The 15,715-nt window shown below is 36.7% G+C and overlaps 1 protein-coding gene across 4 annotated transcripts in view; it reads left to right on the top strand.

The window, feature by feature from the left end:
• Positions 1-13,000, top strand: part of cep76 (centrosomal protein 76) — a 105,934-nt gene extending 92,934 nt beyond the window's left edge. For 3 of the 4 annotated variants that reach the window (XM_059013652.1, XM_034058901.3, XM_034058899.3), the window contains 2 exons: positions 11,775-11,992; positions 12,766-13,000. In XM_059013652.1, the coding sequence (XP_058869635.1) occupies positions 11,775-11,992; positions 12,766-12,904 (357 nt within the window). In that variant the 3' untranslated portion in view covers positions 12,905-13,000. Of the gene's footprint in view, positions 1-11,762; positions 11,993-12,765 lie in introns of those variants that run through there. The other variant, XM_059013661.1, reaches the window with a different exon arrangement.
• Positions 13,001-15,715: the final 2,715 nt, after the last annotated feature.

The raw sequence follows: 15,715 nt of genomic DNA, 5'->3' as shown, positions 1-15,715 counted from the left end.
AAATTGTTACACAGTGTTATCTTTGTGGGCCCAGACATCATTGCAGCGATATGATCAGTAGGGGCAGCATGCTCTAATAGGAAGGCCCCTGCCCCTGCATCTGAGCCTTCCCTCTGTAGTTTAACTGTTCTGATGAATTGAGGTCATCAGTTGTTGGACAGTTTCCCACTATAGTAGCAGCACGTTCTGTAGTCTTGTTGGTTTGCTTCGGGCATGTAAACTTTGTGCCCCGTCTTGTGACATATGAAGCACTCGACCACTGCTGTGGAATTTGTAGCTTTCTGTTTAAATGTAGATACAGACTTTGAAGAGCCGTTAATAACCGCGTTCTCCGATTTAGACTTTTGAGCTTCTCCATCAGCTGGGAAGAAGCTTTTGTGAGGACTCTTTGACTGTGTTAAGCCATGCTGCAGCATTTTGCCTTTTTGCACCAGTTGCTCTAGAGTGTTTATTTCCATTGACCTTAGAAGCACTTTCAAGTCAAAATGCAAAAGTCCAATAATATACTGGGTTACTTGCTCTTCCGTGCACTGTGGGTGAAGCAGACAGTACAGTTCATGTTTCTTCCACACAAACTTTTCCAGTGGGTCTTCAGGGTTTTGTCGGACCTCAAGCTCTCTTTGTATTCTTTCCCGCCTAAGCAGTCCCTCGTGGTAGGAGGTAGACATTTTTAAACTGTTGCCAGTCGTGCACTTGAGTTCTTTTGTAACTCCACCACTGTCTTGAGGTTCCCTTCATTACCCTTCAGGTAATCAATCTGGTACAACCATTGGTTCTCGGGTAGGAGCTGTGCAGTGAATTATCTTTATATTTGGGCGAGAAAGTCCATAGGCTTCATACCATCTTTGCTTCCAAATTCAGGTGGTTGTATAGTAGTGGGAGTTCGAAGGTATGGGACATAACCTGCATGCCAGGTGGCATTGGTGGATGAAAGCTGTGGCTTAAAGTATGCATCTTGCAGAGGTGTGCATGATACAAACTGCTGTGTTTGGGTCCAGTTCAGGAGCAGACAGAGTCTGGACTCCAACCGGTTTATCACATGCTTTGCATGACTCTTCACATTACTTTGTAGTTGCTGGGGTTTGTTGCTGAATACAGTTTTATTTCCGCAACGGACATCTGTTTCATAAGAACATAAGAACAAAAGAAAGTTTACATATGAGAGGAAGCCATTCAGCCCATTTTGCTCGTTTGGTTGTTAGTAGCTTATTGATCCCAGAATCTCATCAAGCAGCTTCTTGAAGGATCCCAGGGTTTCAGCTTCAACAACATTACTGGGGAGTTGGTTCCAGACCCTCACAATTCTCTGTGTAAAAAAGTGCTTCCTATTTTCTGTTCTGAATGCCCCTTTATCTAATCTCCATTTGTGACCCCTGGTCCTTGTTTCTTTTTTCAGGTCAAAGTCGTCCCCTGGGTCGACATTGTCAATACCTTTTAGGATTTTGAATGTTTGAATCAGATCGCCGCGTAGTGTTCTTTGTTCAAGACTGAATAGATTCAATTCTTTGAGCCTGTCTGCATACGACATGCCTTTTAAACCCAGGATACTTCTGGTTGCTCTTCTTTGCACTCTTTCTAGAGCAGCAATATCCTTTTTGTAACGAGGTGACCAGAACTGAACACAGTATTCTAGGTGAGGTCTTACTAATGCATTGTAAAGTCTTAACATTACTTCCCTTGATTTAAATTCAACACTCCTCACAATATATCCGAGCATCTTGTTGGCCTTTTTTTATAGCTTCCCCACATTGTCTAGATGAAGACATTTCTGAGTCAACATAAACTCCTAGGTCTTTTTCATAGTTCCCTTCTTCAATTTCAGTATCTCCCCTATGATATTTATAATGCACATTTTTATTGCCTGCATGCAATACTTTACACTTTTCTCTATTAAATGTCATTTGCCATGTGTCTGCCCAGTTCTGAATGCTGTCTAGATCATTTTGAATGACCTTTGCTGCTGCAACAGTGTTTGCCACTCCAACTATTTTTGTGTCGTCTGCAAATTTAACGAGTTTGCTTACTGTACCAGAATCTAAATCATTAATGTAGATCAGGAATAGCAGAGGACCTAATACTGATCCCTGTGGTACACCACTGGTTACCTCGCTGCATTTTGAGGTTTCTCCTCTAATCAGTACTTTCTGTTTTCTACATGTTAACCACTCCCTAATCCATGTGCATGCATTTCCTTGAATCCCTACTGCGTTCAGTTTGAGAATTAATCTTTTATGCAGGACTTTGTCAAAAGCTTTCTGGATATCTAAATAAACCATGTCGTATGCTTTGCAGTTATCCATTTTCAATGTTGCATCCTCAAAAAAGTCAAGTAGGTTAGTTAGACACGATCTCCCTTTCCTAAAACCATGCTGACTGTCTCCCAGGATATTGTTACCATATAGGTAATTTTCCATTTTGGATCTTATTATAGTTTCTATAAATTTACATATAATAAAAGTCAGACTTATTGGTCTATAGTTACCTGGTTAGGTTTTGTCTTCCTTTTTGTGGATCGGTATTACGTTTGCAATTTTCCAGTCTGTCGGTACAACCCCTGTGTCAAGAGACTGTTTTCATGATCTTGGTTAGCGGTTTGTAAATAACTTCTTTCATTTCTTTGAGTACTATTGGGAGGATCCCATCTGGCCCAGGGGATTTGTTTATTTTAAGAGCTCATAGTCCCTTTAACACTTCTGCCTCTGTTATGCTAAAGTTATTTAAAATTGGATAGGAACAGGTCGACATGTGGGGCATGTTGTCCGTGTCCTCCTTTGTAAAAAGCTCTGTAAAGTGCCTTTTTTTGCTGCATATTTTTTTTAATTGATCTATTAAACCATTTTGGCCATTTTGTTTTAGATTTAGATTTGTCTACTTTTGGGATGTAATTGCTTTGCGCATCTAGTATTACATTTTTAAAAAACAGCCATCCTTTTTCTGTGGATGTTCTCTCTATTTTACTCCAGTCTACTTCTGTTAGTCTCTGTTTCATACCTTCATCGTTTGCTTTTCTAAAATTGTAAACCTTAGTTTTAGTCATTACTTTTGGGGTTTTAAAACATACTTCAAATGAGACCATGTTGTGGTTTGAGTTTGCCAATGGCTCTCTGACCTCTGTTTTAGTTATTCTGTCTTCATTATTTGAAAAGACTAAATCAAGGCATGCCTCCCCTCTAGTCAGTGCCTTGACAAATTGCGTTAGGAAGCAGTCATTTGTCATTTCCACCATTTCAATTTCGTCCGTCGTGCTCCCCACCGGGTTTTCCCATTTTATATAGGGGAAGTTGAAATCCCCCATTAGTATGGCTTCTCCTTTTCTACACGCATTTCGAATGTCATTGTATAACAGATTATTTTGCTCAGCGTCTGAATTTGGCGGTCTATAGCATGCTCCTATTATTATGCCCTTTGAATTTTTGTCCATTATTCTGACCCATATTGATTCTGCATTGTTTTCTTTGTCCTGATTTAACACCTGGGCTTCAAGACTATTTCTTATGTATAGCGCTACCCCTCCGCCTCTTCTGTCCTGCCTGTCTTTCCTATACAGTGTGTACCCACTAATATTATATTCGTCTCCATCACTCTCAGACAACCAAGTTTCTGTAACACCTATCACATCGTAGTTACGTGTTAGTGCAGTAGCTTCAAGTTCTAACATTTTGTTTCTGAGACTTCTAGAATTAAGATAAATACATTTAGGTGATCTGTTGCTGGTGATTGCTTAACTAAAGTATGCATCCATTTGTTTTATTTTTATAACTTGTGAATAAAATCACAGAGGAGCCTAGTTTGCTGTAATATTCACTAAATTTAAGTGATTCTATAAATTTATTGTTAAACTGCAAGAACAATTTGACTGTGATTCTGCATCTCTGAAAATGTCTAGCCTAAGTCCAAAGTATCATTTTTTTTAATTGATAATAAGTACAGATAAAAATACGCTGGGTCCTGACTACAGTATTTGCGCTGAACGAGCATGACTGTACAGTACAGTGTTTCATAAGAACATAAGAAAGTTTACAAACAATAGGAGGCCATTCCGCCCATCTTGCTCGTTTGGTTGTTAGTAGCTTATTGATCCCAGAATCTCATCAAGCAGCTTCTTGAAGGATCCCAGGGTGTCAGCTTCAACAACATTACTGGGGAGTTGGTTCAAAGACCCTCACAATTCTCTGTGTAAAAAAGTGCCTCCTATTTTATGTTCTGAATGCCCCTTTATCTAATCTCCATTTGTGGCCCCTGGTCCTTGTTTCTTTTTTCAGGTCGAAAAAGTCCCTTGGGTCGATATTGTCAATACCTTTTAGAATTTTGAATGCTTGAATCAGATCACCGCCTAGTCGTCTTTATTCCAGACTGAATAGATTCAATTCTTTGAGCCTGTCTGCATACGACATACCTTTTAAACCCAGGATAATTCTAGTCGCTCTTCTTTGCACTCTTTCTAGAGCAGCAATATCCTTTTTGTAACAAGGTGACCAGAACTGAACACAATATTCTAGGTGAGGTCTTACTAATTAATGTATTGTAAAGTTTTAGCATTACTTCCCTTGATTTAAATTCAACACTTCTCACAATATATCAGAGCATCTTGTTGGCCTTTTTTATAGCTTCCCCACATTGTCTAGATGAAGACATTTCTGAGTCAACATAAACTCCTAGGTCTTTTTCATAGTTCCCTTCTTCAATTTCAGTATCTCCCATATGATATTTATAATGCACATTTTTATTGCCTATGTGCAGTACTTTACAATTGTCTCTATTAAATGTCATTTGCCATTTGTCTGCCCAGTTCTGAATGCTGTCTAGATCATTTTGAATGACCTTTGCTGCTGCAACAGTGTTTGCCACTCCAACTATTTTTGTGTCGTCTGCAAATTTAACAAGTTTGCTTACTATACCAGAATCTAAATCATTAATGTAGATTAGGAATAGCAGAAGACCTAATACTGATCCCTGTGTTACACCACTGGTTACCTTGCTCCATTTTGAGGTTTCTCCTCTAATCAGTACATTCTGTTTTCTACATGTTAAACACTCCCTAATCCATGTGCATGCATTTCCTTGAATCCCTACTGCGTTCAGTTTGAGAATTAATCTTTTATGCAGGACTTTGTCAAAAGCTTTCTGGAAATCTAAATAAACCATGTTGTATGCTTTGCAATTATCCATTGTCAATGTTGCATCCTCAAAAAAATCAAGCAGGTTAGTTAGACATGATCTCCCTTTCCTAAAACCATGCTGTCTCCCAGGATATTGTTGCCATATAGGCAATTTTCCATTTTAGATCTTATTATAGTTTCCATAAGTTTACATATAATAGAAGTCAGGCTTATTGGTCTGTAGATACCTGGTTTGGTTTTGTTTCCTTTTTTGTGGATAAATTAGTAATCAGTATTACGTTTGCAATTTTCCAGTCTGTCGGTACAACCCCTGTGTCAAGAGACTGTTGCATGATCTTGGTTAGCGGTTTGTAAATAACTTCTTTCATTTCTTTGAGTACTATTCGGAGGATCTCATCTGGCCCAGGGGATTTGTTTATTTTAGAGCTCCTAGTCCCTTTAACACTGTTATGCTAAAGTTATTTAAAATTGGATAGGAACAGGTCGACATGTGGGGCATGTTGTCCGTGTCCTCCTTTCTATCTCTCTTGGCATTTCTGACTTTTTTTTTGACTTGTGTTTGCAGTTCCAAGTACTCTTTCTGTGTACTTTGTTTTTGGTCCCTTTTAAATGCTCTGAAAAGTGCCTTTTTTCGCAGTATTTTTTTTTTTAATTGATCTATTAAACCATTTTGCCGATTTTTGTTTTAGATTTAGATTTGTGTGCTTTTGGGATGTAATTGTTTTGTGCCTGTAATACTACAATTTTAAAAAAGAGCCATTCTTTTTCTGTGGATGTTTTCTCTATTTTACTCCAATCTACTTCTGTTAGTCTCTGTTTCATACCTTCATAGTTTGCTTTTCTAAAATTGTAAATCTTAGCTATAGTCATTTGGGGTTTTAAAAAATACTTCAAATGAGACCATGTTGTGGTCTGAGTTTGCCAATGGCTCTCTGACCTCTGTTTTCGTTATTCTGTCTTCATTATTTGAAAAGACTAAATCAAGGCATGCCTCCCCTCTAGTCGGTGCCTTGACAAATTGCGTTAGGAAGCAGTCATTTGTCATTTCCATCATTTCAGTTTCGTCCGTCGTGCTCCCCACCGGGTTCTCCCATTCTATACGGGGGAAGTTGGGACTGTAATTTGGAAGTGTACTCCTGAGAGAGGGAATTAAAGAACAAATGTACTGCAGCTTAATTAATTGTAGTAGAAAAACTGCCATTCAATAAACCTAGCTTTCAGATTGTGGTAGTTTATATAAAGTAGTGTTAATTAGAATTAATACAGATTCAAAGATAGAAGTAAAAATGATGTCACAATATATAGAACACCATTATATCATGTAAGAATAAATCATGAATTTGAATGTAAACAATAACAAGTAGTTGTCATGCCGTCAAAAACCTATAAATACCTCTAATGTTTGGATTCAAACACAGGCTCCCTTGAGAAAGATATGTACAACATATCGAAACGTTGGGCAGCTGGCTCTTTGAGCTAAAATATATTATTGTGTTTTATACATAATATCATCCTACAAAGGAAATGAATGGAGGAAGTGAGAGGCGGACTGGAGTATTACACCAATCCAGGAGGGCAAGACAGGCAGATAATAAACTTAAGAGACTGACGGCACAGAGATCTAAGTATCGTTCTCATCAAAACTTTATAGAAACTTGAATAGATAATGCAGTAGTTCCAACTGGCTTTAAAATAAAACTAAGCGTAAACATGAAGACTAGTGAAGCAGAAAGATTAAATGTAAATCAGATATTAAAAGAGACTTCGTTTAAGGTAATGCAGGAAGCTAAATTAACATCGGCAAGACGAATTAGAGAAATAAGTAATGAAATAGAGATAGTAATAAATGACATAAATTGCATGTTCCCTCCATCAGAAATTAGACAGTTACTTCGTAAAGTAGACAACTTTGAGAACAAAACACTAGAACATTTGAACAAAAAGATAATGAAATTACACAAATTAAGAGGTCAACTGGGATTACAAAATAGAATAGGTCTAGAAAAAATTAAAATTTCAAATCATAACAAATCAGAGAATAAGGAAAACACTGCTGAAACACTTTCGAATAGAATGCTTGAGCAATGCGAGTATAAGCGTTATAACGACTACAACATAGTTCAAATGGAGAAGGACGGGAACTGTTTCTTTAGATGTTTAGGTGTAGTTTTATACGGTTCACAAAATGACCATCGAATAATTAGACATAATGTAATAGAACTAATGGAAAGCAATATAAAACAATATGAAATGTACATCAACTCAGTGACCCATATTGAAAAAATGAAATTAAGTGATGGGAGTATAGATTCATGGGCTACCGAGGCAGAAGTTATGGCAGCTGTAGACCTCCAAAATAGGCCCATACACGTATACATAGACTTAAAGAATAAGGACTGTTTTAAATACGAAGGCACAATAGAATATATAAAAAATAAGAACGATCCAATTAATCTTTTATACAACAATAACCATTTCTCAGTTATTGTATTTAAAGACAATGGCACCGGAAGAAAATCTAAATACTGTGGCATAATTAAGAAAGATAATCAAAATAAATCTAAAACAGTAAAAATAAACCAGGTTAAAGTAAATAATAAAATGCAAAATAGAGAGTTAAACATGAATAGGACAGAGAATTCAAAACAGAAAGATAGGAGACCCAAAAATAGACATGGTACCAAATACACAAAAGATAAGACAGAAGACATAGTATTCAATTTATCAAGTAAAACTTTAACCACATCCCAAAAAGCGATACTGAGTAAAGGACTTAAGTTTATACCGACTAAAAGATACATCGATAAAGATAAACTGGCCACTGAATTAAAGTAGTGGGAGAGACGCATGAGATTAGCAGAATATTTTTTCAATGAAAATATCTCAGATTCAGAGGGTAATTATGAGAATGGGATTAAGGTTAATAGTACAAGCACATGGACTCCTCCGGATGGAAGAGATCAATGGTTAGATATGTATATTGAAGTAGTTAAACAAGAAATAATAGTAGGACTAAAGAAAAGATGTAAACTTAATTTAACCAATATTGAAGAACAAGCTATGACTGAGTTGTTAAATGATGATGATATAATGATAAGACCAGCAGATAAAGGCTCAGGAATAGTGATAATGAACACAGATGACTATATGAAATCTGTAGAATGTGAATGAAATAATACATATACATATGAAGAAGTTAAAAGCAATAAGATCAATAAATCAGTAAAAGAGGTTAAGGAAATTGCGGAGAGACTATACAATAAAGGCATGATATCAAAAGAATAAAAAAAATACATGCAGCCACATAATGCAAGAACAGGCCTAGCAAGAGGAAATCCTAAAATGCACAAAGAAAATCACCCTATGCGAATGATAGTCAGTACAATTGATAATCCAACACACATAATAGCTGAAATAGCAGAAAAAAAACTTAGGTCGCACGTTGAGAAATTACCAAGCTATGTTAAGGATACAACACAATTTTTAAAAAGACTTGAATCAATAAAACACAACCTTCCAGAGAATACAATTTTATTTTGCATGGATGTAAAATCCTTGTACCCAAGTGTCCCTCGTAAAGAAACTTTAGAAGCTTGTCAAAAAGCACTAGATAATAGACTAGATAAATCAATACCTACAGCAGAGGTACTGAACATGATCAACATAGTTTTAGAAAACAGTTATTTTACATTTGTTGATAAGAATTACAAACAAAACGATGGTACCGCAATAGGATCTAAATTAGGAATGCATTTTGCCAGTACATACATGGGGAAATGGGAAGAACAATTACTTAGAAAATCGGAAAGAGAACCTTTAGAATACATTCGGTTTGTAGATGATATTTTTGGGGTTTGGACACATGGAGAAGAATCTCTTTTCCAGTTTCATAAAATGGCAAATGAAATACACAGTAATATTAAGGTGGACCTTCGATGGACAAGGAAAGAAATAGAATTTTTAGATACCATAGTAAAACTTGAAGAAGGTTCAATTGAGACTGACCTCTTCTGTAAACCTACTGACATGCACCAGTATTTACACATGTCCTCTGCACATCCGATACACACTAAAAGGGCAATCCCAAAGGGTCCAGGAATAAGAATACGAAGAATATGCTCAAAAGAAAGTGACTATGTAAAACAAAGAAATGTATTAAAAACAAATCTTAAAAAAAGAGGATACAAAGAAAGAATTATAGAGATGGAGTTAAGAAAAGTGGATAAACTAAAAAGAGATGATCTACTAGATTATAAAAATAGAGATAAAAAGGTCAAAAGAGTCCCATTAATAATGACTTACTCTAAACTTTTGCCCAATATTTCTAAGATAGTTTGGAAACACTTGCAGATTCTACATAATTCAGAAAAATTAAAAAAAAGTATTTCTTAAGGCCCCAGTTGTAGCATTCAAAAGAGAAGCTAATTTAGGTGATATTTTAGTTCACAGTAAACATAAAAGAATAATTGACAAAATAGGTTCTACGAACATATGCACTAGTAGATGTAAAGTGTGTAAATACATAGACAAACGTAAAAATATAATTAAACATAAGAACACCACATATCCACTAAAAACTAATACCTACTCTAAAAATAGCAATGTTGTTTATGGAATAGCCTGTGAAAAATGTGATGAAATCAAATATGTTGGAGAGACTGGAACTACTTTATATAAAAGAATTCAGAACCACCTTTCATTAATTAGAAATAAAAAAATGAATGAACCAATAGTACAGCACTTCACCAGTCAGGGACATGACATAAATGATGTAAAGTTTGTAGTATTAGAACAGCTCAAATTAGACAATGCGACATATAGAAGAATAAAAGAAAGTAAATGGATAAATAGACTGAACACGATTATGCCAGCGGGACTCAACAGAAAAGAATGAACTAATTAACTTCAATAAGTATATAACATTTAAATAAATAAACAAAATTAATTCAAAAGTTGTGCATGCTGATGAGCTGGGGAGGCCAAATCTAGACTGATCCTCAGAGCCAGCATTGCATGATATAATAAAAATATAAGTTTATATAAAGTAGTGTTAATTAGAATTAATACAGATTCAAAGATAGAAGTAAAAATGATGTCACAATATATAGAACACCATTATATCATGTAAGAATAATCATGAATTTGAATGTAAACAATAACAAGTAGTTGTCATGCCGTCAAAAACCTATAAATACCTCCAACGTTTGGATTCAAACACAGGCTCCCTTGAGAAACGTTGGGCAGCTGGCTCTTTGAGCTAAAATAAAAAATGTTGAGTTAATTGCAGCCATCTGCTGGATAGATTACCTATTCGACAGAATAAGGCAACAAACAAGTTAGTTCTAACATAAGTTAATGTTTTAGAATAACTTTTGTGTCTTAACAAGTTGTTGTATTTTAAGCAGTTGAATATTGTAGCAACCAACTTGCTCCTACAAAGTGGCAATTGAATTTAGCAAGCAATTTTTTTGGCCTAGGAGCCAATGCATTGCTAGCTCAAAACTAATGAGAGACATATTTTTGTGTGGTTATATATTCTGACCGATATTGTTATTTTATATATTCTGTGTTTCTTACCTTCTTTATTAAACTGATTTTAGACTTTAATTTTATTTGTGTAAACTACAGTGTGCTGCTATAGAAAATGCTGCATTCACAGTTATTTCTGCGCAGGATAAGCTGCTATGCTTCGGAGAGTTTTTTTTTTTTTTTACTGACAAGATGAAGTTCGAAAGGTGTATGTCCAGGTCTTTTCAGGTAGCTGGTGAAATTGTCTTGTTTCTCCCACTGAACACAATTTACGACATTGTGAGGTTTATATCAGTAAGTGTTTTTCTTCTTATATTTTCATTTTCAAAACGTTTGTTTAAATTCTTTTGTCTTTGTTTTGAATGTAGCCTATTGTTGTCTGCTTTACAGTGCTTGTTTTAATTAGTGATAAATATGGTGGCTGTTGACATAAAGCAGCCCAGGCAGGCACTCCACACTGAAGAAGGTGAGGACATAGAAAGGAAAATGAGTCCTGTTTCATCTAGAACTGATTATTGTAATGCACTTTTTTCTGGTGTCCCAAAACATGTGGTATCCCGCTTGCAGCTTGTTCAGAATACCGCCGCTAGAATTCTGACTAAAACAGAAAAAGTGAACATATTACCTCTGTTTTGGACTCTTTACACTGGTTCCTCCCTGTGCATTATAGAATTGATTTTAAGATTGCGCTGTTAATTTACAAGGCCCTGAATGGATTAGCACCTAGTTATTTGCAGGAGTAGAGCTCTAAATTATGGAATGCTCTGTCTTCGTTTGTCAGGGAAGCTGGGACCATTACAGTTTTCAAGTCAAGACTAAAAATGCACTTTTATAAAATGTGTTTCTTAACTTAGTGGGTTTTAATGTAACTTTAAAATTGCTGCTTTTGTATTCTGTATATACTGTTATTTAAATATGTTATTTAAATGGTCTGATTATGGCAGTTTGTGTGACATGCTATACAAATGTATTGTGGTTTGTTCTTTTTTCTGCTATGTACTGTACAGTGCTTTGCAGTACACCTGTATAAAACTACATAAATGCAAATCATATATATATATATATATATATATATATATGTATATACTGTTTATCTGCATCTGCATAATCTAGTTTGTTCTATAGGATCTGGGCTTGGCTACAGTCTGGGATGACCATCTCTCATACCTTTTATCGCCTGCGTTGTCTGCATATGAGATGGAACGTACAACTGGTATCTCCTGTGGCAATGAAGAGTTTCAGGATGCAATCAGGAGAGCAGTTCCTGATGGGCACACATTTAAGGGATTTCCAATCCACTTTGTTCACAGAAATGCTAGAAGAGCATTTTCTACGTGTTTAAGGTGTGTGCTAAAAGAGTATAAACATTTCCATTTTATTAGGATTCTAGTTGTCATATCTAAACCATTTCTGTGCCTGACCTGTTTTTTTATTTTATTACAGAATCAAAACCCAACATTTTCAAGCATTTAAAATAGATTTGTTGCTGTGTGACATTACCGCTTAGTTATAAAGTTTATGATTCAGTACTGTTTCATATAAACAATATTCTAGAGGAGAGAAATATAATCCAGACTGAGGTGTAGAAACAAGTTCACTACAGTATAATCATACATTATAGGACAAGTGGAATCTATCTGCTATTATGTTTCATTGGCATTTCCAGTCTGGTTACCGGTAATCCTGTGATACAAACATCAACCTGTTGCAGATTAATGACATATTTTTTTTCATTTAAGGAATTCTTAGTCTGTATTGGTTTGATGTATTTATTTAACGTGTATCTATTTATTTATTATATATTTTTTGAGAGTCCAATAATCAAGTCTAAACTTTTTGAAGTAATGATAATACATTGAAAATGGAATTCTGTTTAAAAAATGACATAAATGGAATAGTTAACAGACTGAAATGATCATGGGTCTTCTGCACTGTACCACTTCTGGGTTTGCCAGATCAAACAATAAGCCATGAGTTGGCTGCTTCTGATGTACACCATTTATCTGCAGAAAAAAGTATGAACCAGCCTGAAGGAAAATACACTTTTTGATGGGATGACACAATTTTGTTAGTTAGCTAGTTTGTTTATGAAATCTCCTGCTTTGTTTTTGGGCAGGTCTCCCTTTTGTGATGAAATCGTTTGCTGTCGTGGAGATCACGTACGGATTGCAGTTCGAGTGAGAGTCTTTCCCTACCCCGAATCAGCTTGTGCAGTATGGATTATGTTTGCTTGCAAGTACCGCTTGGTGCTGTAATATTCTATGAAGGATGCTTTATAATGAGTATAGAAAATATCTATTTTTGTAAAAACTATGACTTTAACTTTATAATAAATGTATTCTAAAATTAAATTGTATTTATTGGAATGACTATTGAAAAAATAACTGGACAGTGCATCGCAAGTATTTAACGCATTTAGAAAATGTACTGCAATAAAATGTGTTGGCTTTGACACACAGCACCGCAAAAAACATTTTTTTCAGATGAACCTTGTGAAAAAACAGATGTAAGAAACCAACTGTCTACAGATATTCTGAATTGAATTCAGACCATCTGCTGTTCAAAACAGCGCCAGTTTCAGACCCATGAAGCAAATGATCTAGTCTGCAAATGTATACATGTATGACCATAACCATAAGGCTCATTACACCAGATATACTGTTGCCTCAATGGCTGCTTCAGGGACATTCATATCCAGAAATCTGCAGGGCTGCTACCTGGAAGTCAACACACACCTGTGCCTCCTGTTACCATATTGACCTTGAGTTACGCTGGGATGCTTGTCCTGCAGCCTTGGTTCTGCACTCTCTTTTTCCTAAATAGGGGGTGTGTGCCTTTACCCCTCCTCCCAGAGAACTGCTAGGAGTCTTCCATAAGTATGGATGGTGTACCTTACCCATGTCCCTAGAAAAAGTTACTCCCATAGTTCTAGGAGTGGTATATGATGCACATCAAACAACCCACAACCTCCCCTGGCATATGGCACACTGATTCTTGCTTCCAGTGTTCTAACGTCACAGGCCTGTGCCAAGGATATACCACCGGGGTGGGTAAAGGAGCCATCTTAAAGACCACCTGGCCAGAATTAAAGGGGAAAAAGAATATTATCTGCATGTCAGTCAGGCCTTTCTGAAGCAGTCGACACACCAGTGCTACGTCTTCAAATTGAAGAGATATTTCATTTAATGTCAGGGCTCAGCGCTAGACCCCTTTCCTGCCCAGTGGTGAGCATCCTGGATTACCTCTGGTCCCTCCCAATTGGGCCTTCGCTTGATGACCCTCAAAGTGCACATGGCAGCCATCTCTTCATACCAGGTGTGAGCTGCAAATATAGTTCTATTTTTAGTTCTATATAAGTTGATACGGTTCTGCAGCCTGAAGTGTGTGTATGTGTTGAAGTGTACATGTATATCCATTGCTACAGCACCGGTGGACCATGATGATGGATGTCTCTTGTGTCATCTGGAAAGAGTTGCATGTTCTTACCTGATGACGGCAGTCTGCGGTTGTTTGTGTTGTCTGGTTCCTTTGGCTGCCTAACACCACATTCCTTGCTTTGTGGCGATGAGTATTTTATACAGCCTTTTTTGCTCATCTTTATCAAGGGTGCCAATAATTTTGGAGGTGACTATATATGTGTCTGTGTGTGTGTATATGTATGTATGTATGTATGTATGTGTGTGTATATATATATATATATATATATATATATATATATATATATATATATATATATATATATATATTATATACAGTGCCTTGCAAAAGTATTCAGACCCCTGACCAATTCTCTCATATTACTGAATTACAAATGGTACATTGAAATTTCGTTCTGTTTGATATTTTATTTTAAAACACTGAAACTCAAAATCGATTATTGTAAGGTGACATTGCTTTTATGTTGGGAAATATTTTTAAGAAAAATAAAAAACTGAAATATCTTGCTTGCATAAGTATTCAACCCCCACACATTAATATTTGGTAGAGCCACCTTTCGCTGCAATAACAGCTTTAAGTCTTTTGGAGTAAGTATGTACCAGCTTTGCACACAGTGTCTGAGTGATTTTGACCCATTCTTGGCAGATTTGCTCCAGGTTGTTCAGGATGGTTGGACGACGCTTGTGGACTGCAATTTTCAAATAGTGCCACAGATTCTCAATGGGATTGAGATCAGGACTTTGACTGGGCCACTGTTCTTGAGCCACTCCAATGTTGCTTTGGCCTTGTGCTTGGGATCATTGTCCTGCTGAAAGGTGAATTTCCTCCCAAGCTTCAGTTTTTTAGCTGACTGAAGCAGGTTCTCTTGCAGTATTTCCCTGTATTTTGCTCCATCCATTCTTCCTTCAATTTTAACAAGATGCCCAGTCCCTGCTGATGAGAAGCATCCCCACAGCATGATGCTGCCACCACCATACTTCACTGTAGGGATGGTGTGTCTTGAGGCATGGGCAGTGTTAGGTTTGCGCCACACATAGCGCTTTGAGTTTTGGCCAAAAAGCTCTATCTTGGTCTCATCTGACCACAAAACCTTTTCCCACATCGCAGCTGGGTCACTCTCATGCTTTCTGGCAAACTCTAGGCGTGCTTTCAGATGGTACTTTTTGAGTAACGGCTTCTTTTTAGCCACCCTCCCATACAGGCCAGTGTTATGCAGAGCTCTTGATATGGTTGACTGGTGCACCATTACTCCACTCCCAGCCACTGAACTCTGTAGCTCCTTCAAAGTGATTGTTGGCCTCTCTATGGCTTCTCTCACAAGTCTCCTTGTTTGAGCACTGAGTTTTGAGGGACGGCCTTTTCTTGGCAGTGACTTGGTGGTGTGATGCAGCTTCCACTTCCTGATTATTGACCCAACTGTGCTCACTGGGATATCCAAACACTTGGATATTATTTTGTACCCTTTCCCTAATCTATGCATTTGTATTACTTTATATCTAACTTCTGTAGAATGCTCTTTGGTCTTCACTTTCCTTCATATTCACAGCCTAACCAATGATCCTTCAACAGTGGGGGTTTTATCCAGAAAATGTGACAGCAACTTTAATGGTTCACAGGTGGAGGCCAAT

This window comes from Acipenser ruthenus, chromosome 3, assembly GCF_902713425.1.
Source record: "Acipenser ruthenus chromosome 3, fAciRut3.2 maternal haplotype, whole genome shotgun sequence".
Lineage (NCBI taxonomy): Eukaryota > Metazoa > Chordata > Actinopteri > Acipenseriformes > Acipenseridae > Acipenser > Acipenser ruthenus.
Note: the sequence above shows the minus strand (reverse complement) of the source record. Positions and strands in the feature narration are given on the sequence as shown.